This window comes from Uloborus diversus, chromosome 4, assembly GCF_026930045.1.
Source record: "Uloborus diversus isolate 005 chromosome 4, Udiv.v.3.1, whole genome shotgun sequence".
Lineage (NCBI taxonomy): Eukaryota > Metazoa > Arthropoda > Arachnida > Araneae > Uloboridae > Uloborus > Uloborus diversus.
In genome coordinates, this window is record NC_072734.1 from 108086100 (window position 1) to 108113009 (window position 26910).

The following is a 26910-nucleotide window of genomic DNA, read 5'->3' on the forward strand; positions in this document are numbered from 1 at the left end:
TGTCACCCCCCTCCATTCTATTAATACTCCAGTGTATATATTTACTTAAATTTAACAAAACGTAAATTCGCAAAAGGATTGAAAGAAATCTCCTCCGAAATTTGGATTTTATCTAGTGTAAGTTCCAACCTCATCTGGAGATGGGGGGGGGGGGGGTTACAGTCTCCTTAGTCCCCCTCGCATGGATCTGCCGCTGTGCCGGGCGGATGTGCGCCAACTAGCGCACTGTGAGACAGTGTTTTCCCAAAAATGTACATATTCAACAATTTTTTCTAACAATTTGGGAAATTCTGAGACAAAATTGCAATTTTTAAATGCCTGAATACCACTCTTCCTTGTACATATGTGTGTATATACCCCTATTTTATCATTCGGCAAAATTTGGAGTTCCATTCGGCAAATTGAGAATCCCCCCCCCCCCCCCCTCCTTCTTCCCAAAAAATGTAACTTCGAGAGATTGCAGGAAACACAGAAAGAACAATAATGTCACTTTAAGACGGCAACCGAAAATGCAAATCGGACAGGTCAATAGCAAAAACTAAAAAAAGCCTGATGCTTTTTCGGGGGAAAATTTGAAAACTTAATGCCCAATGAGGCAATAGATGGCTTTTTTTTTTAATTATTGAAGCAAGATAGAGGAGAGGAGAGCTGGAAGCGAACTCTTTTTGACATTGAAAAATAAGGTTCACCCCTAGAACAATGTTTCATATTGTGTGTCTGGTAAAAGATATTATATATCTAATACAAAAATATTTTCCAGTGTCCCAAAATGCAGAAAAGTAAAATACAAAAAACAGCGTTTCACTTCAATAAATTTGTTGATTGCTGCAAGTTTTGTGCAATGAACCGATGTTATTTTTGAGTGATGAATGCATTTAAATTTAAAAAAATTTTCATCAATGGTTTTTGGATGTGATTCTTTTTTCTTTTAATTGGAGTTACAGTTTCCTCCATGATGATACCGAAGAAGATACATCCTGTGTGTCATTCGTTTTTACTTCAACTTCTACCTCGCAATCTAAAAAGCTAAAGATACGTAACCTACAGAAAGAAAATGGTGTCTCAAAGTGATATTCTTTATTAAATTTCTGTGTGATACTTGATCTCTAAAGAAGATCGCTGTCAATATTTATAAACTATTTGCGATTGTAATTTTTTCAATCAGACAATTTTCGGGTACAGTGAGTTTTAAATGAACTAGTCATGTATCAAGCTTGGCCGTGGGGAGGAACTGCTGCTGCAGCTACTGCTAGTCCTACAACTGCTGCTTTTGCTCAGCCTGCTGCAGCTGGACAAGTTGCTTCTGCAACACAATGGCCTGCTGGTTATAGTCAATATGCCGTAACTCCAGAAATACAACAACAATGGGCTGCTTGGGCTAGTCAAGCACAGTATGCAGCATATGCTGGAGCTTTGCCTGTCGGCCAAGTGCCGACTACGACATCATACGCTACAGGATATGCTGGATATGAAACGGCACCGAACAGTTCAAAAGATTCAACAACTGTTGATAAAACTTCACAATCGGCCGCTGAAAAACCAAAGAATCCAGCCGAAGAGGTAAGTCAAAGCGATTTCCAAATGCTTCACCTTAGTTTAACATAATTGTTACTATCTATTTCAGGAAGTCAATATTATATTTTTGTGCGGAAAAAAATGTGCTATAAATATCGCAAAAATATCAAGTTTTGACAAATTTGGACTACAACAGCGCTATCTGTCACTATCTCGGCGATTTAAATTTTTTTCAATTTATATCTTAAATTTCTACACAATCGTTTGTGCGCATGCCCATTTTGTATGCGTCTTCTGTGTCGTTCTATGAAAATGATTAAGGATCGATCATTTTTTTTCATTTCCTTGTTCTAGTTCAATGTTTCCGAATGAGAACTTCTGTTTTTTTTTTTTCCGTTTTCTCTTTCATTTGATTATATTTTGTTTGCCTCTTTTTGGCGTAAAGTTAAAATTATGCTGAAAACTTGTGTTTTTTAAGGCATATAAGTTATATTTTCTTTCACCGAAGATTTTAATTTTATTCACTATTTATTAAGTTTCCTGCCACAAAATTCCCGACTCGTTTTTAATTTTTTGTTTTAATGGTGCAAAATTTATTAAGTTGTAAATTTCCGAGTACTTTCAAGTAGTACTACTGTTTTAAGGTGATTTAACCATGTCATTTTGTTCGATGTGTGGCATAATAATTGTTAATTATTCTTTTCATCTGACACGAGAAAGGGCAATTCATAAATACGTTCTAAACTTTGATGGGAATACAAAATCAAAACCTATCCGAATTTTAAGTTACAGATTCTTAGTTTGTTCAATCTAATTCCTAATTAGTTTTGGAGGTACCAGTATGAAGACATTAAATCATTCGCTAAAACAAAATCAGTGTAGCTCTGTATTTGGGAATAAAACCCTTAGATTTTACCTTTTGAAGCCTAGGTAACTCATTCCAGATATCGTGATGCCCAGATTCAAATTCTTACTTCTAATACTGATTACCATGGCAACCACTATCAACAACTACAACACAGCATTAAGGGTTATTCTCCCATTACATCATAGCAAATAATGTCATGTGCCTTGTGACCTTATGTTTCCAGTTAAGAATTCTGTGGAAATATTAGAGACAAATAAGATTTTTTTTTCTGAATGCAAAACTATGTTATTAATTTAATCTATTTTAAATAATTCTATTTTTGATTTTTATTATTATTATTATTTTTTTTAATGAGTTAAACTAACCTGAATTTTGACCTATTCCCCTATTTTATTGTTGCTGACTTTTTTTTTTTGCATAAGTCACTAAATTCACATGGCTTCTATAAGTCATTATGATTTTTTTTTTAAATGTCTTGCATGATTTTAAAAGAGAATATTTTTACTAGATTAATAATGTAAAAGATAATACTTAAGTTATTTTTTTTCTCTCCAACATTTATCGTATGAGAGCGCCCTAAAAACAAGTATGCCTGCTGCACCGAAAACTGGACCTATGTACAGTTAAGCATTCACTATAAACTCCAGTTGCCGAAAGACATCCCCTTACAGATATTTTACAAATGTAAAACACAAAATATAAAGCATAACCTTGTGTTTATCAATATATCTTTGGCAGCAGCGACAGTGTGAACTAGTGAACTTGTCATGGGAGTAGGGTTGATGAAGAACATTTCAATTCCTTCATGATGTGTTAATCTGTTGCCTTGATTTTCGTGTTTTGCTGTACAAAGTTGATTTTCATCAGTTTTTCCATTGAAAGGACCTTTCGAGAAGACGTTTGCCTTGGAACACTACTAAAGGTGGTTGTTTCATATTTATATAATGAACGAAAAAAAAAAACCAAGAAAAAAAACAACTGGATGGGAAACTCGGTGATGGTAAGACAATTGGTTGATGTTCCTCATTTCATAGTGTATCATCTTCAATGGCGGGTTTAGAACTGGCCCTTTGATATTGCAGTAACAATGATATTAGTGAATCAAGTTAATCGGTGTGTTATGAAATACGTCGCCAAAATTTAATGGAATGGAGGGGGGAGGGGGAGCAGAAGGGTTTTCAGTTGGCCTGCTACTTAAAACGTGTAGTCTTTCCTTTTAAAACTGTGTTTGTCTTTCCTTTCAAACACGTTTCTTTACAAGAGTAAGATGGAAAACTGGTACAGAGCCATTCTACGGAAAACGGTCATTTTGTCCTGTGACGCCTAACATATTTCATTAAAAATATTAATGAAAAATTTTTTCTGCTTAACAGATTACAAACTTACGTGTGATTTTGTAAGCCAAATTCGCAATGCCCTTCAAAATTATGGCTTTATGAACCGACATGTGCGAGACAAAGGGTTGACTTTTTGTGGGATGGCCCTACAATGCATTTCTAATTTTTTTTTTTAACTTATCTGTAATGGGTTGAAAGGTGAGCTATGATGATTAGTAAAAGAAAGGGAAAATTCAGCAAATATTTGAAGGCTTGTGTAATTGTTCTAGTTCAATAGTAAATACTTTATATACTTAATTGAATATGACATCATCCAAGTGTGTATGAGCATCCCATGGGAAAAGACTGGTAGGTTCCGTTGCAATTTCAAATTAGATCTTGCTGGTAAACAACAACAGTTGCAAAACAAGTGCTGGTTTGCGACTGTTGTTGTTGGAGGAAACGGTTGCTGCGTCCATTGTTACCATTTACTAATGTTGAGCACAAGACTTCCTCTGAAGCAGACCTTGCTACAGCAATTATGTTGCTGTATAGTGCGTTACACTCTTTCTTTAGCTGCTTGATGCTATACGTATATAGCTGGAGGTTTTTTTTAGCTAATAAGGGGACAAAAATGTAGTGCTGAAATTAAATATTAAGCAAGTTTTCAAAAGGAGAAACCATGATTCTCACCATCTTCAGTTTATTTCAAAAGTTACCAGGTTTTTTTTTCATTAGAAATTAAAATCTCAGCTTGACTATTTCAGATTTTTACAATGCTTTCGGAAATCTCAAATTACATTATTTAACTAGCTGCATTGCTTGGCTTTGTCCGGTCTACCTTGAAAATAAAAGTTAGTCAAGTAATGCAAAGGTTTAAGCTGAGTTCAAAAGCGCTTCAGAAACAATTGGAGAAAAAGTTTTAGCAAAATGCTAAAACATTGATGATTAATAAGTAGGTACATTTACATATCTTTCTGTTTCTATGTGTTTCATCTCCAGTTGAAAGCGAAATCCTATATTAATCCAAGACATCTTTAAAGAATAAATAGACAGCAGCTAATATATATTTTTTATTTTTGAAATAAATAATTTAGAATTGTTCTTAGCATTGAGAGAACACAAGTTTGTTTTTTAAAGTGCCAATAATGCATTTATTCTGGGGATATAATTCCCATGAAGACACACACTGTTGAATTTAATAGTAGTTCAAACACATTAGCTAAAATTTATAATAAGATAAAGTTCCCTATTGACACGTTTGCTTCCTCTCTGGAGGGATCGTGCATCGTTTTTCTTATTTGAGCAGAAAAGCGAAAATGCCTTGCTTCATTTTCAAAATTTGAATAGTATTTTAACATTTTGCGAACATAGCGGAGATGTGAAATGACGCATGTTCAACAATTTGGCCCAAGCGAGGAAAAAAAAAATTGCTTTGCTTCTTGCTGCCAACATTCTTTCATATAGACCCTTTTCTCGGAATTTTAGGCTGCAAGTTTCCTTGTCGGCCAATCCTTTTCTAGAAAGCTCCTTTAGAAAATTCCATCTTTTACTCAAGGGAGTCAGCCACCACACTCTGTGCTGTTATTGCAATTCTAAAAGTCTAGGAAAGCATAGGATAAATGCACCTAGGAGAGTCCTCTAGAGAAAGAGGCACTGTGACATGTTTTTCAAACAAGTGTGTGCAAGACTTAAGAGACCTGACCGACTAGAAGCTTTTATCTCTTTTCAAAATTTATGGATTTATTCATCATAGGGTATTCAAATGTACTAGTGATTTTATTATGTACTTTTCATAAAAGATAATTCATTTACTGGAATTAGTTTTTCGTAATGTGAATGTCAAAACCTTAAAAAGTAAGTGATACAGAAAATCTTTGGGAATTAAAATTATTGAACCTTAGTAAGTTGGCATCCGCTTAATTAGACATGTTTTCATGTTCCCTTGAGGTTTCGAGTTATGGAGCTTTTTCTGTATTATTGTTTTTCTATAATGTTCTGTAAATCTTTTACAGGCCTGGATCTATAAATTTTGAACCCCCATGCAACAAAAGCTGTAGGGCCCCTCTCCAGAGGCCAGCAGTGTATATGTATATGTGCAACGTTAATAAGTGTTCGTGCTAGTATACACATCTTATTGATCAAAAATACAAATGTATTTTTCAGAAACAATATGTTTTTATTCAACTGTATTGGTTGGTGTGTCATATCATTTATAATGAGACAAAGCGTGTTGTACAAATGGATTGCCAAGCATCGTTTTAAACAAACCTGGATGCAGATTTTAAACTGAAAAATAGAGTGGAAAGAAACAAAATAAAATTCATTAAAAAAAAAAAGCATGGAAAAAATGGCAGGTTATTCTTATTTTTTTTAATCACCACATTTTTTTCTGCCCTCGATCAATGGCGAGTGAATATTTTCTGGTCTCTGGCAATAAGTATGCATTCTATAACAAATGAAAGAAATGGCTGTTGCCAGTTCTTTGTCCAATATTTTATATGTAAATATAATATCTTCTTTTTTCAATTGTAATTGCCATTAGTTTTAAAAATCACTTGGTAGTAGTACCCAAGAGCAAAAATGTTTAGATTATATTTTAAGAAATGTAGAGCAATGACTGGTAGTTTTTTTAGCAAATTCCCGATGGTGTGAGTGGCGGTGGTAGATTCTTTCTTCTAATTTCTTAAAATGTTCATTTCTGTGTGATTTGGCATGATAACTTTTTCCAACAAAAATAACTGATGCAAAAGTACTTTAACAAATTGTTACGGCGCGACGGAATTCGGCCTGAAAGTGCGTTATGTTATCTTAAAAATATTTTCCGCTCCTATCGTATAAAGGTGATGGAAAGTTGGCTTTTTTTACTGCTGGAAAGGGCCATAGGGTTGATGTTTAAAAATGCCTGATGCACACATAATGCTGTCTTGTAGGGATGGCTTCACTTGAAACGTGGATGCACTACAAGCTTTAAGCATCAAAGGGATTCGAATATCGTGAACTAGGCAACGCATCATGGATCATCCAGCAACATCGCAGAGGAAGTTGGTGAACAGCAACCATAAAACATGTAGGTAAGAGAGATCCAAGAAATGGCTGAATGTCCTAAACAATCGATATAAAAAGTATTGTATTCCCATCATTACATGCGCTTTTCCCTTGAACCTTAACTTGAATGGGCTCCGGTGAAAAATATCACTTTTCTCCAAACAGTGCGGAAAAAATTTGCCAAATGGGTTGCATTTATTGCAAAGTGTTTCATTATGTGTAACCAAAAATTGGAACACATACTAGCGATTCTTCTGAAAAATATCCATGAAGATTTTATCTTTTTTGCGTTTGAAATAAAACATATTAATTGTGCGTGTTTTCAAGCACAATTTACAGCAAAGTAGAAAATATTACTTCACTTATATTTTCCAAAGCTTTTAGTGTTTTCACTCTTGCTATTTTGTCCTTCGGCTGTATTGATTTCAAGTGTTGTCATTATTAAAGTTCAACTGAAGTCATAAACAATAAATTGAATGCACATATCTTTTCATGATATGAAATATTCAAATTGCATTGTAGATTGAAGTTATAAAATAAATTAAACTAATGTAAGCACAGGTTGATTTTTCAGGCATTCATTATTAAAAAAACACTCGACTGTCCAGTGCTGGATCAATGATTTTTCCCTGGTGGCACAAATCTTGAAACTCCCATTCTAACCCATCTTCTTTCAAGTTTTTACAGTGGGCTCCCTCTATTTGAACACTCTAATGTGAATACTCCGATATTCTGAACACACTTAGATGGTCCCGGCGAAACTCCATAGACTTAATATAGGCTGACCTCTCTGTATTCTGAACACCTTATAATATGAATGCTGGTTTTAATCCTGTTCAATTCTTACCTCTCTATATACTGAACATGTTCAAAATCGATAATCTGGAATTCCTATGAATCAAATTGGAAAGCCTGAAATAAATTTCCTGGATATTACTGCATCACACAAAATCATTCAGCTGAGCAATATGAGCCTGAATTTTCTGCCACAAAACTATGTTTCAAGAATCCAACCATTGTACTAGGGCAGTTCTCAAAAGGTGGGAGCAAACACAGACCTCAACTTTGAAGCTCCAACACCAAATAACTTTCATTTTAATTAACTCAAAAATTTTTGAGTTAAATTATAATACTGTATAGAGACAAGAATTGACATAAATTATGGAAAAATTGCTCTTCAAATGCCCTTAAAAAAATATTTTCTTTGCTAAAAGGCACAATTTTGGACATACCAAAACGTTAACTGAGCAAATGTACCCTTAAAAATTTTTTTTTAAAATTATTTCCATACGTTTCAAAAAAAAATTAAAGGTATGAATCTGACACTGAATAATTTTTTGTTAATATTTTACACAAATAACAAACGTAAAGACAGATTATTTACTTTGTAAACGATTTTAGAAAAAAGTATGTTTGAAATTTGATGTATGTCCAAAAGTTACGATCTTTACAATGCTATTATTTGAGAACTAAGTATATGATGTTTTCGTTTTAAAGATATTTATAGATCCTGAGAATCAATTTGTAATTGTTTAAAAGTGTTTTCATAAGCTTTTATGCAGTATCTTAGAAGAAAAATAATTTTTCTTAAACATACATGTGAGATGTCCAAATGGCGTTACGATCTTGACGCCGATAATTCTGTCCGTTTATTCATAATTTTTGATCATCCACTGTCTTCTAACCTCAATAAAAAAGGTTATTATAATGTTATCTTTTTTAATCCATTGGTATTTTGCATAATTAATATGTTACACATTGAACAATACATAAATTACAGTAGAAACATGGCTGGTTATGATCGAACGAAAGCCATTTTGCGCTAAAATCGCCAAGCAAACTCCGTTGGCGACAACACAGTGTACGATAAGCTAAAGGTTACCAGAGGGGAGTTCCAGTTCGACAAATGTAGTTTTTCGCCAGCTGCACCAGTTTTGGCGACTTATCACCTGCGCTAGCAATTTTTTCCCCCCGCTTTTATTAGTTTAGAATTTTTTTTTTCTCTTTCTTTTCGAAACATAATTTAACAATCTACAAATAGAAATACGAATTTATTTTTTCAATAATTATTTTTAGGCATCGTTTTAATTTTTATGACATTAAAAAAAATATTCATTTATAAAACTGATGTCACTTTTTACATTTGTATTATTTTTAATTTGAAGCTTTTTTTTACCTTTCATCAACTTTTTCAAAATCATTCCAAAACTTTATTATATGTAAAGAGCAGTATGTATAGCCATTAAAGTACTTGATTAATATCCTCTTTATTATTAAATTGCAAAATTCAAAAAGTAGTAAATAAAATTTTCATTGGAAAAGTTAAAAATCAGATTAACAATTGTCAAAAATGGTGAAACTTACATTAAGATGATGTCCAAAATCCGTTACCTACAGGACAACAATGTCCAAAATCTGTTACCAACAGACTGCTGATTTAATTTGCTAATTAACAATTTTTACAAATACCTGCTGTCTTTTCATGTTCATATATTGTGTTCTAGGTATGCATACTATAGAATAAAAGCAAAATTGATGTCAAATTTAAAAATTTTTAAAATTGCTCAAAGTTAACTTTTTTGTTCCCACCTTTTGAGAACTGCCCACCAAGTTGTAGGAAGAACGTTAAAGTATGATTACCTTCAACCAAAATGCTGCCGAGAATCGCCCGAAAACATTTCCACTTTTATCATAACACGTATCTTGCATGAGAATACACAAGGCAAAAACATATTAAAAATAACTTTTTTTTTCCAGGTATTGTACCGTAGCTGTATGGTAGTAGTGTTGAATGTTATGTTAAACTTTTTAAATTAAAAAAGAAGTGATTAAATGCAAGAGTTTAGGTCCTACTGAGTTGAATTAGACATTGCACTAGCCACCAATCCAAAATTCATCACCTCTACCACAGAAACTGGTATAGTTCACTGGGCAAAATACTGAACATAGCCCACTTACGCAATAGAATACAAAAACAAGCCTTATCCAGTGCCCCTCTTTAATGAACACCCCCATAATCTGAACACTTTTGTTTGGTCCCATGAGTGTTCAAAATAGGAAGAGTCCACTGTATATCTAGTTTTAATGATCAGGTTCAATAATAGCCATTCAACATTTAAATTTGACAGATTCAACTTGTTTCTATAAACATATTTTAGCTTTCGCTGGGTAATGTGCTATTAGTGAATCTTTGTTATGGATTTGACAAATAGATTAACTTATATTGAGCAGAACTCTGAATTATGTAAGCAATTGAGTTTCAGATTCATTATGTTTGCATGCAGGTCATTGAAATTAAACCATATTGAGCAGATGTGCAGAATTATGAGAGACCATACGCGTAATCTTATCCTCAATAGCCACATTCACATGAGAGTCTTGCACTTCGCTTATCCTCACTCGTGCTCCAAAAAAAGAAGAGAAAAAAAAGTGTTGAAACATTCAGTGTTCACATGTGACGATGTTCTATGTGCGAAAGCGATTTAACCCAGCATTCTTATCGGTTTTACCCAGCTAGTAAACAAACTCGCTTTGTATGGTGCATTCTGGATAAAAATCCAGCAAATACTCTGGTAGGAGGCAAGAGAAAGAAAAATCCATATTTACTCGGGGAAATTGCCAGAATGCGGTTAAAAGGACATTTTCTCTGGGGTAGAAAAGCTTTCTGTGAACGGCTATTGTGTGCATAAATATTGGGCAGTAGCAACAGATCACATAAACTCACTAGCTTGGAAGTAAGTGCATTCAATATATAGTATGCAAACTTACTTTTGGCATAAAAATCATATTTTATGTGAGTAAAATACAAAATAAATAATGGGCTCTTTCACAGTATTTTCTCCAAATGTAGGGTCCACAACATGACACTTTTTTCGCCATAACTATTTAATGTTTGATTAGCACAAGATTTTATTCTGATTTAATCCTACCAACCAATGTACAAACTAAAAATAAAACAATGTGCTAATCAAACAGTAAATTAAATAGTTATGGCAAAAATAGTGTCATATTACGAACTCTACATTTGTACAAAGTACTTTGAAATGGCCCTAATGCAAGTGTAAATTTTCCACAAAAAAAAAAAAGTTTTAAACCGTTTAACACATGAAAGTTTTGAACTTTTGGCAAAAAATTTCACCTATGCTCTGCTTTGTCAAATTTAATTTGTAATTTGAAAGAGTTGATTGCTGCATGCATTAAAGCTCAAATAATTGTATTAGGGAGAGCTGAATAGCTATAGTGATAAAATAGTTAATCAAAAAAGAACTGCCACTTTTTAAGTTTGTTGCGTATCGTCTTGTGCTGTTATGCAGAATTATTCATAACATGATTACTTAAAAACATAAGTCTGGGATAAAAGAAATTGAAGTGAGGGGGGGCGGGAGAATATTTTATAAGTCAAAGATGATAGCAAGCAATTTGAAAAGAAAAAGTTAAATGTTTTAGAGAATAATTCCTGTTTGATTGTGTTAAAAATTAAATAAATTGAAAACCACTTACTATTTTTTTTCTGGCATAAATGAAGAATATTGATGAGTTTTTGGTTTGTTATAGCCAAATTTACCAGTTGAGGCAAAAATACTAGTTGGTTTTAGGTTTTGCAAGTAATATGTTAGCAAGTAAACGTAAATTCAACCCTTAGATTGGAACGTTTCCACCTTTTATATTGAAATGGAGAGTACTTGTAGTAAGCAACAAATAAATACCTTTTTGCCTAGGAATAACAGAAAATATCCAACATTGTTTAGCCCAAATAAGCAGAATACACCCCAAAGCAGAATACTTTACGATGTTCTGCAACGTAAAATCATTTGACCAAAATTGTTCTGCCAGTACTGTCTGACCACGGATTGTATGGAAAGACAATCCGTTTTACAGCTGAAATAGATGAATCTATTATTTTTTAGCGATGCCAGCTTTTGCAGAAGCAGAGTCTCATTCAAATGAGCGGAATACCAGCATCAAATTTTTACTTTTCCCCCTCATTGAGATAGATTCGTCTTATCTGGGCGTTTGAAAATCCCATACAATCCGTCGTTGGACAGTACTTCAAGCATTGTACGCGAAAAAACGTGACATTTTCCACAAATTGGGTGTCAAAAATCAAAATCGTTTCACATAGGATTTTTTTTGAGCAATCAAGATTGCTTATTGTTCTCATTTGACCGTTTTTGGTGTCCGTGCCTTTTTCAACTTGAACCAGAAGCCTATGCAGCACCACCGCCCACCGTCCTCTGCTGGCGGCGCGGCGCGGCTGCTTCGGTTTTGAGCTACCCGCTTCTCCTGGTCGGAGGCGTCCATTTCCTACACACACGCACATTCACACACTTACACACACACGACTTCACATACATACCCTCACACACGCCTACGTGCATCCACACAGGTCTATGCACACGTAACCGCCCAAGGTGGAGAGGCAGGCTGGGGGGGGGGGGGGGCAGGAGCCGTTTCTAGAAACAATAACTCCAATGAGTAGGTTCCTGTCTCAGTTCGTGTTTGCAAAAAACATAATTTGAATTCAAAATTTCAGAATTCAAATTAATTTTTTTTTTTTTTAAACTGGACTGTTGCTATTTATTTCAGTTTAAATGAGATATTTCTGGAAACATCACAGCTTTCAACCAAGTGACTAACTAAAGAGTACTGAATTTGGAAAATTAGTTGATCATAAAAACTATAAAATTAAAAGAAAAAAAAACTTTAAAAAGGTGTCAAACCTAAATCGATTGAGATTCTCCGAAAATAGTTAATATGCTTTCTAAAATGCACAAAAAGAGCAAAAATACAAAATTTTATAAAAATCCGAACCTAGGTGGTAAACCACATTTTTTTTGGTTAATTTTACATGGCATGAAAGAGCAATTAAAATAATGTTACTAAATAAAGAAATTACTGAAATAATAAATAAAATGAGTCGAGTTTGGGTTGCATATAATAAAACACTTCAAAACTTTCTAAATAATTGAAATATTTTCTGGATGCAAAGGGATTGAAATCTCAAACAAGACACGCAATTTCCGACGATGGACGTGTTTCAATGTTGGCATGTTTTCAAGACATACGTGCATGGTGGAAATTGCAATGGATGAAAATCGATTGAGAAAGTCCTAGAAAGTACTTATTGAATTCAACATGGTGAGCTTTCCGCCAAATTATCGTAATTTGCGAGAATTTTAGATTTTTTTCTAGTTTTATGAGAAATCTGCACAATTTCTGCAAAATTCTATCTTGAGTTGGAAGATATTTGTAGAAGATCTGCTGTTTCTACAGATTTTCTGCACCGTAGTTTCTGCAGATTTTCGGCACTGCAGTTTTTGCAGATTTTCGGCACCGCTGTTTCTGCAGATTTTCTGGACCATGGTTTCTGCAGATTTCTGCACCGTGATTTCTGCAGATTTTCTGCACCATGGTTTCTGCAAATTTTCTGCACCATGGTTTCTGCAGATTTTCTGCACCATGGTTTCTGCAGATTTTCTGCACCATGGTTTCTGCAGATTTTCTGCACCGCAGTTTCTGCAGAAAATTTGTCAGTTCTCCTCTCACACTTGAACAGAATTGTTCTGCAGCTCAGGCATCTGTTCTGCGACGTACCTCGCAAATTTAGCAGTATTCTGCTTTGGGGAGAATACAGAATACACTTGTTTCGGGGTTTCAAGGAACCCCTTTTTCAATTCAAAGGTGTAAGCTTCTAAATGTCAAGACATCCAGTAAAAGCAATGAAAAAGGACAGCAGACAGCTTAAATATCAAAATAAGCAATTAACAAAAGCAAAACAAGAGTAGACAAAATGGAACTCAAAGTCGAAATTTATTGCATGATTCCCTCTCAGAGTAAACCGTTAAGCAATAAATTTCTGTAAAAACACCCATAAAATACATTTTGCTGTCAAAATGAAACTACTTATTAATACTTTAGCAATAAATTTCATGTTGGCAAAAAAAAAAAACTGTTAGGAATCAACTGTCACCTTTTAAGGAAAGGAAGAATATACAAATAGGACGACCAGCAACAGGCTCTGGGCCCAGCTAGACTGATCCTAGTCAGTTTATAAGTTCCCAATGAAGATCAATGGCCCTCTTAAAGCTATCCACCCCCTTGCTCATTACCACCTTTTCCGGTTAACTGGTCCAAGTGCCCACGACACGACCCTACCATAATAAAGACGTAATTTTTCCTAATTACCAGGTTAGCCTGAGTTTTGAACAGCTTAAAACCAATGTCCCCGTATCTTGCTTTCCATGAAAAAATTTAACCCTTTAACATCTTTCATTTTGATAAATTTACAAAACTGAATCATGTCCCTCTGGCTCTCTTTTGCTCTAGGCTATACAGGGCCGTTGAGGTAAATCCGGAAAATGGGACACAAGTATTAAAACTCTTATAACGCAAACAAAAAGGATTTATTTTGTACACAACTTTGCAATATTATGGAAAATATGTTATAAAAAGAAATTTTTCTATATAGCCGTCGTTAGCTGCCACCACTCGCTCAAGACGTGACCGGAACCGACTGCATGCATGTTTCACCTCCTTCCTGTCCACGTTGGGCACCACCTTAGTAATGGTGGCTCTCAGCGCGTCCTTGGTATTATGAAATTTTGCGTTAACCTTTTCCTCAACTACGCCCCAAAAGTAGTAATCGAGAGGATTGCAGTCCGGGCTGGAGGGTGGCCACAAGTCGGGTGTCCGGTGGTAGGGCACATTACTATGAAGCCACGCTTGGGTTTTTCTCGACTTGTGGGCTGGCGCTGTGTCCTGCTGGAAGACATAATCTCTTCCGGCGGCCACCATGTCCATCCAGGGCTTGACTACTGTTTCCAATACGTGAATGTATCCATCGGCGTTGATTCTGAGACCTTCTTCAAAGAAATGAGGTGGCATAACATCCCCTTCGCTGCTGATAACTCCAAGGACTATGACCGCTGCTGGAAATTTGGTGTGCATGACGGTGCGCACTTCTGAAGCCTCCACTCAACTGACCTGAAGATAACCACTCAATAATCTCCTTTGGTGATTTACTGGCACAAAGGGACTCAAGGATCGCTGCTATTCTGTCTTGTTCCCGGCTCATGTTGTTGCTTGTTGTAACGTGTCTATATGCGCGTGCCTCGTGACGATATGAACTGCACATTAGATAACCTATTCGCAAATATGCACTCAACAACCGCTAGAGGGCAGTTAATAAACAAATTCCGGATTTACCTCAACGACCCTGTACATATTAAGCCTATTACGTCTGTTATCAGTCTAAATCTGAAAGTCCTCTTACTAGTCTAGTAACCCTTCTTCGAACCCTTTCCAACACAGAAATATCTTTCCTCAGTTAAGGAGACCAAAACTGAAGAGCATACTTCAAATGAGGTCTTTTTCGTGTTAAACAACATTGGATATTTCATGTAATGGTACGGTGTAGTATTTATTTTTGTTGATCCAAAAAGTCGCTTCTGTAGACCTGTATTCAGGCTAGTTTGCAATTAATTTTTGTGTTAGTGCTTTTGTTGGGGCCAGGTCTATCATTTTCTTCTGTTAAGAGCAAATGGTTTTTATTTCCACAAATCTCTTATGTAGAACGTCCAATAAAACCGATTAAGACAAAGTGAATGTTTTTTAGCTCCAAATTTACTATTACACTAGTTTATAGTGTGGATGAAAAGTTTCTAGATGCATTGATGTTTATTCTAAAATGAAATGATTGCATTCAGGGATGCAAGAAAACATTTTAAAAAGGGTAATTCTTCTCCCTATGGTCTCAAAGTGTCCTAGAAAATTGTCTTTAATTAGCATAAAGGAAAATCTTACCAAAGACCTAAAAACTGGGAAATTTCTCCAATCCTATGTAAGTTGAACCCTTTTCTTAGTTGACCACTGAAGTACTACACACAAGTGGTCAAATTACACAAGTTTCACTGTAGTTTAGAAAGTTAATATAAGATGATCTTGTTTCTGCCTGGTTTGGGTTGACCTATATTTTCCAATTATTGGTCTTACATGCATGCTTCTAATTGGAAAGCTGGTCAAAATAAGATGTAGATAAGATATTAAAAGTCCGAAGTGAAAAAATAAAAGAATCAAATTTTTGAAACTCCCCAGTCATCTCTAGGGAAATGATCTGCATTTTTTTTTTTTTAAAGAGAGAAACTCAATTTAAAGAAAAGAGAAAAACACTTATGGCCAAAATTCAAGGAAATATTAGAGTTCAAACTTCAAATGTATAGAGTAGGGAATGTGCAGAAGATGAGATAAGAACTTATTTCTCTATCAGAAGAGCAATCATTGTGATATGTTGTCAAAGTAAAGGAAAAAAAGTCAGTGCATTGGAACCCCAATTTTACGTTATCCGTTTCATACATTGAGAAGAGATAAAATGGACGGAGTGAAGACATTCATTCGCAAAGCAAAAATCTTAGGTCACGTGATAGATTTTAAAGCAAAGCATTGGAAGAAATAGCTTCTTTCGCTAGTTTCACTCAACACGTGTTGACCATTCGTCGTTGTTGAGTCGCATGACTTGGAGCCTCAGCTTTTTCTAAGCAAATGATTGGATCATTTACTAATTCCTGTTCTAAGGTTTCATATGCTATTCTGCTATGGACGTCATTTTCTATTCGTCCATGAAGATTGTCCCTATGCTAACTAACCAAGTCTTTTAAAGCTTCTACCCATTGAAAGTTAACTTATCGGAGCCAGACAATATCTTAACCTGTTTACTTTCACCTTTGTTGAAAGAACCAAAATAAAATAGCTTAGAAAGAACTATTCCTCTTCCATTATTTTGCTTGATTACAAAGTAACTTATGGGTAAAAGAAAGTAGCACCAGTTATGTATGTCAGGGCTAAAGGTTAGCCATTCCCAATTCGTTGCATTGATTCAGTAACAATTGGAGCTCCGAATTTTGCACATAAATCAAGTTAGCGGCGTTAGCTTTGAATCCATATTTTGAATTAAACAGATATATTGCTCTGTTCTTATTGATAGCATAGCAAATTATACAAGGTACAAAAGTGACTACTATTTATTTACATTTAATACAAAAGTGATATTTGTCACTAACTTTTACAGCATTTCATTATAGCCAAGAACATTGTGCAACCTCTTTCCAGCAGTGTAGAAGTTGTTGGACACCTGCAGTAGCATCTGTACTGCTGAACCGATCAACTGTCACAAAAATCTCTAGAACAGTTTTGAAGTAAGCACCACAAGGTCATGAAGTCCTTGTGGATGACTTCATTCCTAAGATGAAAGAAGCACTTCATAGCATTAACTTCAGAGTTGTTCCATAGATTTCTGCAGCAGTAGATCGCTATATTCGAATTATAAGCAAAGCAGGCTCTACTACAGGTGTCCTACAACTTCCACATCGTTGGAGACAGGCTGTACACAATGCTGGTGACTATGCTGAAAACTTGGTGACATGTATCGCTTTTGTATTACATGTGAATAAATAGTTGCCACTATTTAAGTTCCTACCCTCGCACAAAGCTTTGTAACAAGCATTGGAAGTACTAAGCAATTTAGAACAGTTCTAACTGTTCAATGATTAATTTCAAGAAACTCGATTTTCAATCAGTTCCATTCTGGAGCAAGTTTAGCCTTACAATATTCAAGTACAACAGGATAATTAAATACGGGGTGAGAGGGGGGGGAGGCGTTTGTACTGTTGCTTCAGACGAGAGTTTCGTGTCTATATAACACTAAAACTTTATTTTTAATTTAAATAAAATGAATGCATTTAGATAATTTCGCCTTTTACTCGTTTTTCAAGCTTCAAATATTGATGTTTTTAGACTTTCTCATGACCTGAGATACCAACATCTCATCACTTTTTTTTCATACAAAGGATAGTAATAGAATACTCATGAGTAGAAGAGATTTCAGAGATGAAAAGTTTCTTCCCACAAGCTTCGTTTGGTAAGTAGATATGTCCTTATACTGATTTAAAAATTGCTGTTTCCGAGTTAGAGAATAAAAATTTTATACGCTCTCTGTTCCGTATTAGTTGCTACATTTTTCGATTGAAAATTTTGACCTAGTATTAGTTGCTACATTTGAATGTTTCTGTATCAAATATTGTCACTGATGATTTTGTGCTTTTATTTGAACTTTTAAGAGGTTTCAGTGTGCTATGCTATCAGTCAACAACAGGTACTTCCTAAACAATCCATCCTTCCCTCTTTACATCAGTACCAAATTAGTTTCAAAAATCCAGGGTTCACATACCCTTAAGTCAAGCCCCATTTTGCTAGGAACTCTTCCACCAATAATCACATAAAGCTATCTTCTAACTAATGAATTGTGAGTTCATTAGAAAGGAGACTGATCTTTTTAGCATACTGGTGCCATCACTCTACCACTAGTCTGATGGTCGAGTTCATACAAGATGGGGCGTGGCTTAGGTGTATGCTAACTTTGGATTTTTAAAAATACTTTGGTACTGGTTTGAGGAAATACTTGTCAAGTACATGTTGTTCATTGCTAATACGTCACCCTAAAATTTCTTTAAAATATTGAAACTGAGAGAAAGAAAGAGAATCATAAAATCATCGGCATCAGTAATCAGTACAAAAGTATTCAAATGTAGCAACTAGTTTGGGATGAAGGGAGTATTAAATTGACAATAGTCTCAATTATCCATATTACACTAAGCACTCTTGATTAGCCTTTGCCTTTAGGGCATTGTATGCTAGTGAAATAATTTGAAATTTATTGAATTCTTAGGATTACTACATTCTCGTACCTGCCAATCTGTAGGATTCTTCCTTGTATAATATGCGAGTGTAGTTTCGACTGCATGGAAAGTTTATTTTAAATGGATTTTGAATTTTTATTCAGTTTCATAATAAGAATATCAAAAGTAATGCTATTTTTGAGTGCCATCCATCAAATTAACTCCCAAACCTATATTTACCCACTATCTGAGCAGCTTAAAAAAAAACTAGGCACACACATATCATGAAATGCCAGATTTTCACACAACGTTCAAATCGTATTATGAAACAGATATTTGATGCGTATAGTAGAGGGTTGCTTCCCAGCTACATACACGAAAGGCTTTTATCTGATAGTCGTATGGCAATCAGTAATGGATTCAATGGTGTAAGAATGCTATTTAATGCATTATTGCAGAAAAATGTTTTTTGATGCTAAAATCACCATAAATGATGATAATGAGTTGTTGTGCCAACAGAAATGGGTTTTTATTCATTCTCTTGTGATAGGTTTTATGCCAAGTTCCAATTTGTGCTGAGTTCCTTTGGACTTCAGAAGGGAACATTCCTTTAACTAGTACAGAGTATGTCTCTGATAAGTAGATGCCTGACCTTGCATCTACTTATCAGAGACAGAGGAGGGAGGGGGGGGGGGAAGGGGTGTTAGTAGTAATGAAATAAATTCATACCTTTACAATCACATTACTAAGGTAATTGGACTTGACTTCTCTTCTTCTAGTTATTTCCCTAAGAAGGAATCAACACTTTCAAGCCTCAACTAAGATCCAAACCTTTAAAAGACTTTCGTGCTAATGTCAGTTATACTGGCAATCAGCTAAAACTAGTCAACCCGTGCGGAACTCCACACTGTGCTTCGAATAGTTTCATAAGGCATTTCGCTCTTTAAAAATTTAAATGTAAGAACATTATGAAGAACCGAAAAAAGTATTTTCAATGCAAACATAAATATCATTAAAAGTGTGGCTGAGTGACTCGTGAAAAAGTAATAATTTTGCATGTGAGAAAAACAGGTTGTAGCAAATACAGTCCTGCCCATGTGAGCATCTGACGGGAAAAAAAGGCACATTAAAGAGATATTTATTGGCACGAACTGGCGCTATTCTTTTTAACAGCACGACACTCCAACAAACCTAGCGATTGCGTCTTCCTTTTCGAATGTTTTTCATTGAAGGAATGCGTAATAAAAAACAGCAAAAAAAGCTTTTTGCCGGAAAAAAAAATCATACGTCTATGTTTTGTCATTAGCCATCATGATACAATTTAAAATTATTCGTAAAACATGGAATTTGATGGAAGTAATAAATTCGATTGAAAATAAGTGTTTTTATCTTAGAATATTGAACAATTTCCCATAGCAGGCTGCTTTAACTGTTACGGCTTAAATGTTCGCACACGTTTTTCTTTTAATCGAACACTTAAAATTCAAAACCAAAACCAGTTGAACTTAGTCCGTTTTTTAAGTGTAATTTTTCGAACGTAGACAAAATGTATTTTTTTCTTTTTCTTCAGCCGAAAGCAGTAGAAAATGATTTCTTACTAATGAAGTTGATAATAATTTTAATGTTTTATACCGTATTCGAAAAGATAATTAAAACTCGTAGGTGAATCTCATAGATTCAATTTGGCGTAGTACTTTTTCATTTGTACAAAAGGTCGAACACTGCTATTAGAAAAATCTATATTTCAGCATACAATGAAAATGTTTTTCTGCATAAAAAGGATTCCCTTGAGGTAAATCTAATACTTTTTTATGCTTACATTATGCTTAGTGGTCTAGACAGAGTCAAAGCTTTAAAAAAGAGGCAGAACACCCTTCGATTAACAGTAAACTCATCTGAATGATAACTGTAGCCTGCATAAAGGAGTCGAAACACCAAGTAGCATTCCCACTGCATTTATTTTATTATGTGTGTTATCTGTTGTATGTTATGAGTACATGTAATGCGTAATATTAATGTAAATTTGCTATTATATCGGACAGCCCGAGCTTGCCCGAAGTTCAGATAATTTATAGCCGAACACTCTACCGAAAAAAACTTAGCAATTTAACAGAACAATTAAGTCCAGTGCTTTTAAACTTTGTTAAAAAACACACACACACACACACAGATTGATTTTAATTCTTTCTTTCTTTGCCGAAAGCAACGCAAACAATTGGAAAATTGTATTCGAACTTTGCTTTAAAAAAAATTGCATAAGAACTACAGGCTGCATCAAGGTTTTGCAACAGCAAGGGGCGTTTCCGAAAACTTGATTTTTAGACCGTAAGTCTATTTTTCGGCTATTATTAGCCGGCATATAAGTTTTAAAATGAGGGGAGAATTTCTTCACGAGATAAGAAGGATCTCGCATACTGACAGAAAAATAATCCACGGAAATAATATATAGGATAAGATATTGAAGAGAAGTGTTTTAATTTTTGAAAATTTTTACAATTTGTTATTGCAGGCTGCTTGAACCGTTATAGTTTAGATGGCAGCACGTGTTCATCATTTAACAGCACGATAAAAATACAAAATAATTTGAACTAAGTTCTTTTTTAAGCGTAGCTTTTCGAATGTAGTAAAAATTTGATAGGATATTTTTTTTTTTTTTTTGCAAAAAGAAGAAAAAAATATATATTTTACCCTTCAAATTGAAGTAGTATTTTTTTTATTTGTACAAAGAGTCAAAAACTCATAAGAAGAAACTAGATTTCAATACACGATTTATTATTTTTTTCTGAACAAAAAACAATTTTATTGTAGTCTGAAATCTAAACCTGAACTTATATTTTCGCTTACATTATGCTTTAATTTTCTTACCGCAGCCAAAACTTTAAAAACCAAAAAAAGTTATGAATCGACTTAGCTCCATGTTGCATCAAGCTTCCATAACAGCAAGGAGCGGTTCCATTCCCTCATGTTTGTTATTCATTGTTATTACGTGATCATGTAATGCGTGATATTTCTCTAGTTTTATTTCGATGCAGATTGTCCGGACGTGGGCCCGAACACGCATTCTCCTGATTACCAGTCGAACGCTCTGCCGATCAAGCTATTCAGCTCTGCCGGTTACAGTGCAAGTTAAAGCTATAAATTTAACCAAAAACCTTATTCTGGATCTTTAAAACAGATTTTTTTGACAGAAAAAAAAAAACAATTTTCAGACCGTGGGTCTATTTTTCGTCAGTAGCTTGCACGATAAGCTTTGAAATAAGGTGTAAATCAGAGAAATCGATCAAGAATTGAGGAAAATCTCGCGTAGAAACCAAAAACATGCTACAGAAATAATATATAAGGATTTGCTCAAATCACGCAAACGCATCAATTACAGGTTTATTATTATTTTATTATTATTATTATTATTGAAAGGCTCTTGCCATTTCAAATTTAGAAGTGTGCTGTTTTAAAGTTTTATCAAGCTGTAGAATGCAGTTACTGTTGTATACTCTGTCTTCTGCCAGAAGTTGCCTTCTGGGGATGAGGGTTTAGTCATAAATGGATGTGAAGGATTGGATTAATAAACACCTTGTGTGTGGGGGGGAGGGGGGGCAAATCACAAATCAATGCAATGCGAAACGCAACTCTTGAAATCTTGCATTATATAAATTAGTTTCTTTCCTAACCCTGCATTTTTGTCTTTCGAAGAAGAACGTCTGGAGAGTGGGGGGGGGGGGGGGGCAGGGTTTGCACACATTATGGGAATCCTGGAAAGTCATGGAAAAAAAAACGAAAAAAAAATCCAACTTGGAAAAGTAATGGAAAATTAATATTTCTAGGCAAACTCATGGAATTTATTTCAAATCATTAAAACAATTTGCATGTCGGTGAACAACTAACAGTAGCTGACAGAGCATTGGAAATCTTAGACAATTTTACAATCAGAGGGACTTTCAAAAAGTGAGGTAACAAGCTCTGAAGGGTGTGTAGATTCCCTGTATGAATAAAAATTACAGTGAAGATAATGAAGATGATCAGAGCTTTCAAATGGTACTGGTGGATGGAGCTAGTTATCCACCAACAGGATAAAATGTTAGAAGATAGCTGTATTGACGGATGTTGTGTCAATTGAACAGAAAGTGCGACAAGGTTTTTGCGTTGGGAGGCATTGAACCACTTTACAATTCCGACCTCACATCAAAGATTTCCATCTCATTAAACCTTAAAGGAAACACTTGAGAGATCAGCAATCTAAAAGCAATGCTGCAAGTCGGCAAGCCATCTTAATATGGTTTTACATTCTTGATGATGATTTCTTCCGTGCCGTTTTTCTTTAAGGTTCAAAGAGATGGAAATTACTTTTTGTGAGGAATCTAACAGTATGCACATTGCTAGTTGAGAAATTATATCCGATTCTCAATTAACTTAAGCTTTAAGATTTTTTCGCATGGAAGAATTTATTTTGATAAGTTTTGGTTAGTTGCATTTTGACATGGAAGCAAAACTTTTTAGATTTTATAAAAATCTAGAAAATTATTTGCTGATTTTAAAGATCATGATCCACAAATCCTCCCCCCCCCCCCCCCCATCCACTCCATTTTTGCTTTCCAAGTTTTGTCTAAAACGCTTCAGTTGATACCCTACTATTCACTTTTAAGGTTCAACAGTAGAGTGAGTATAAAAATTTAGACAATGTGTTGGGCTTTTAAAATTCAAGGTTTTTTATGGAATGAAATCTGCTGATGCATAGGTGGTAGTGCATGCGTTTTCACTTTTGGTTCCTTGTTACTGTCTACTCTACCCCTATAGAGCTGTATTTTACAATATCTTCCCCTGTTAAATTTATTTTCAGCAGCAGATTTCACTGGTGTTCTCATTTTGAAGATGTTTATGGAACCAGTAACTCATTGGAAAGTTAGGAAATACGTTCTTCTAGAAAAGCGAAAAAGTAAGAGTTTGGTTTTAAATAACCATGTATGATGTATCAAAACTGCTTGACACTTATAGGTTTCTAAAATTCCGTACATGGTATGGGATTTGAAGATTCATAAAATTGAAAGTTTGATGCCAATTTCAAAAAAAAAAAGAAATAATAAATAAATAAATAAAATTTTTATTATTATTTGAAATAATCCATTTAATGAAATGCAGTAAAAAACTTTTTCCGTTAAGATATATTAGATTTTTAAACCCACCAATGATTGTGCTCCTATTGCAGATATCTTATGATTTGAGCTACATTATGCTTTGTATAGTCTTTATACTTAAAGGGAAAAAAAGGAAAAACATATAACAACTGGAGGTGTTTTTGAGAAGAAAATGCTTCATTCTTTCATTGAATCATGCTTATGTTGTACAGAGTATTTATAGCTGACTTTCGGTTTGTACTCAAATAACTTAATGCTCTATTATTGTCCAATCACATTTAGTGTGAAAAATAAGCAAGAAAAAAATGCTTTGCAGTGTAGCCCCAAACTTGTAAATCTGCCCTTACTAGGAGGTAAAAAGAAACTCTAAAGCACATTTTCCATTCAATTCCATATGTCTCTGGCTTCAAATTTTGTAAACTGGCATCCCTGCAAAGTAATAGATGCATTTTTTCCGCCTACAAACTGGATGTTCCCTTTCCATCTCATCGGTTGTCAAACAGTTCGAGTTTGATACAGACTCTGATTATATTGTGCAAAATATTTCGGATCAGCTGACGTTCTGTTGTCTAATTGTTTTATCTGCCATTTTAATTCATAGAGTTGAGCCCAAAAATTCAGCATTTAATAACACAGCCTAATTCAGTACACTTAGCCATTTTTCGGTTCGCATTAAACAGAGTTTTGGGATCGATTGTATGGTAATAGTATGCTACCAAAATTAGAACTTCTTAATTGAGTTGATGTTCAAGATTTGGATGTATTTAAGTTGGGTTAACAATTTTGTACAAAAATTTAAAACAATATTGAAGGAATTTTAAGGAATCTAAAACCAGCTAACGATAATGCTTAAGTGCATTATCTAATTTCTAAATAAGTCTTAAATTACGGTCTCGAGTGGGTTGTTTTACATTTTCTTAAAACATCTAAGTACACCGTCTAAATAAAACTCCTACGCGGTAAGCAGTACTCTTCATAAGTCCTATTTTGTTTTATTACAATTAAGTTAAATTTGATTGTAATTAAAGCAGTGAAAATTTGATGACCCCTCAAATCTGGCAAAATGTCCAAGGATTTGATATGTGTGGCAAAAGCACCAGCATTGACATGGAGTTGCTTCTGTAAAATGTTGTAATTTTTTTGTTGAAAAAGGGAAATCTCGTGTTAGGTTTTATTGAGATTTGAATTTTATTTCATGAAATAAAAAAGGAACAAAAATGTAATTGTATATGTGCCTCATTGTTGCTTACAAATTTTTAAAAGGGAGTGGGTGTAAATTTTAATTTAGCTATTTTTATGTTCTTTTGCAATGAATTGTAATTAGAATTTGAATAAGTTTCCTTTATTTAAAAAAGAAAAATCACTTCCATGTTGAGCTTTAAAAAGTGATAGCTCATAGTTTAAAAAACCAAAGGAAATCCTATTGAATTTAAAATTATAATTAGGTCGAACTAACTTGGCCGCATTGTGAAGGCTATGCAGAATCTAATCACAGCATTGTGGTGCTGGCAGATTAGGTTTGCTTTAACTAGTTATAAGAATTTGAAATTTGATCTATTCAGTTGAAAAATTGTGGGTTTTCATTTTATATACTTGTAATGATGTTTTGTTTTAACTTGTGCAATCTGCATACAAAAATATAAATTGGGGTGAATTATAGAGCAAAGAATTCGGTGATGCTATCTATGATATCAATTTTGCCAAATAACCGGTCGCCGAATATCTCGCTAGGACATTAGGCGGATTATCTGGTTTAGGTTTACTGTCAGTATGTTGCGCTACTTTTCGTTTTATCATCTTTTAAGATGAATTAGCTTTTTTTTTGTAATATACAGTCGGACCTCCATATATCAAAGTAGCAAATTGCCAGGAAAAAATTCGATATGTAGAAATTTCGATATCTAGAAACAATCTTATTTTATCCTAAAAATCTCCTAAAACATAAAAATTAAAGCTAATTTTCGTGTATGAAACCTAATTTATACGAGCATTAAATGAAAATTAATAATTAAAACAAAAAACATTATATTTTTGTGCCTTTGTACATCTTTATTCTTTGGCAATTAAACTTGATCCGCAACATTAGGGGATTTTCGTTTTGAGAATGTAATCAAGAGAAAAGTAAAAAAGCAATCTACTTAACTCGAATGATTTTAACTGCAGCTAAAGCGACTAAGAATGATAATCAACAGACAAAAGGGATAACTTGAAACTGATTTGACAATGTTGTTGGTTACAACTAAGATATTTGAAGTAAGCTTGAGGGAATTTAAAAACTCCAGAACAAAATGAAGACCTATCTAAACACCCCTCAACCCCAAATTCCTTTTGAGTTTCGTAGTAATCTTTAGTGAACATAATTTTCTCCCCCTAACCTTTATTTTTCATGAGAAAAAGTCTAAAGTGGGAAAAAAAAAAAAAAAAAAACGTCTTGAAAAAAAAATTTGGTATATAGAGAGTTTTTTAATACTTAGGAACAATTTTTCTATGTAATGAACAAAGAAATTTACTGGGATTTTGATATATAGAAAATTTTGATGTGTGGAAATTCAATATATGGAGGTTCGACTGTATTTATTTATTCCCTGAATTTTTTTATTATTTTTCTGTAAAATTTTCAGTACATAGTATCTTGAGTACGATAGAATTGTTGTAGTTGCTGCAAATACTAATATTCTGCTTCAGAACCATTGTACTAGGATAAATAGAGTTGATTCTTTGTTATGAAATTTTTTTTAACTTAAGGATATTTGAATGAATTCAATAGAATTAAGCATTGAATATGAATTTGGGTTGGAGGAGGGGTCAGCTTTTTCAATTTGGGTTTTCACAAAAAGCTGAAATAATGTTATATTTATTTACTTTTTTACTCCAAAAGATTGTGATGTACAATCCAAAAATTAAGTGGAAGGGGGGAAAGAGTCCCGTTGCCAACTTGATTGAATTTTATCCTTTGTAACTGTAAAAGAGATCAATGTGAGCTTTTCATAATAATGAGATCTTTTATATTTTTGCTAATTTTACTGTAGTTGGTTTAGTTTCAGTAAAGTTTTCAAAAATGTAACTCTTATAAGGAATATTTCAACGAAGACATATATTCATTCCAAGAGCATAATTTAAAACTTGTAATTTTCTTTCAAATAAAGTTCATGAAAATGAGATATTTCATTATTAACATTTTAAGTTTTTTTTTTTTTTTTCAAAGTGTATGTTTAGCATTTCAATTTAAGGAGGTTTTTTTTATTTTAATAAAGGAAAATAATGAATATTACTAAATTAGAAGTTGATATACTTTGAAAATTAAGTATTAACATTCTATTTTAGTGTGTAAACAGTCTGAAAATGCGGTATCCAAAGTCGATAAG

The 26910-nt window shown here is 33.9% G+C and overlaps 1 protein-coding gene across 3 annotated transcripts in view; it reads left to right on the forward strand.

Annotated features, from left to right (window-relative positions):
* Positions 1 to 1042: 1042 nt before the first annotated feature.
* LOC129221348 (YLP motif-containing protein 1-like) overlaps positions 1043 to 26910 on the forward strand; it is a 110392-nt gene continuing 84524 nt past the window's right edge. For 2 of the 3 annotated variants that reach the window (XM_054855816.1, XM_054855817.1), the window contains exon 1: positions 1043 to 1560. In XM_054855816.1, the coding sequence (XP_054711791.1) occupies positions 1204 to 1560 (357 nt within the window). In that variant the 5' untranslated portion in view covers positions 1043 to 1203. Of the gene's footprint in view, positions 1561 to 22145; positions 23347 to 26910 lie in introns of those variants that run through there. The other variant, XM_054855818.1, reaches the window with a different exon arrangement.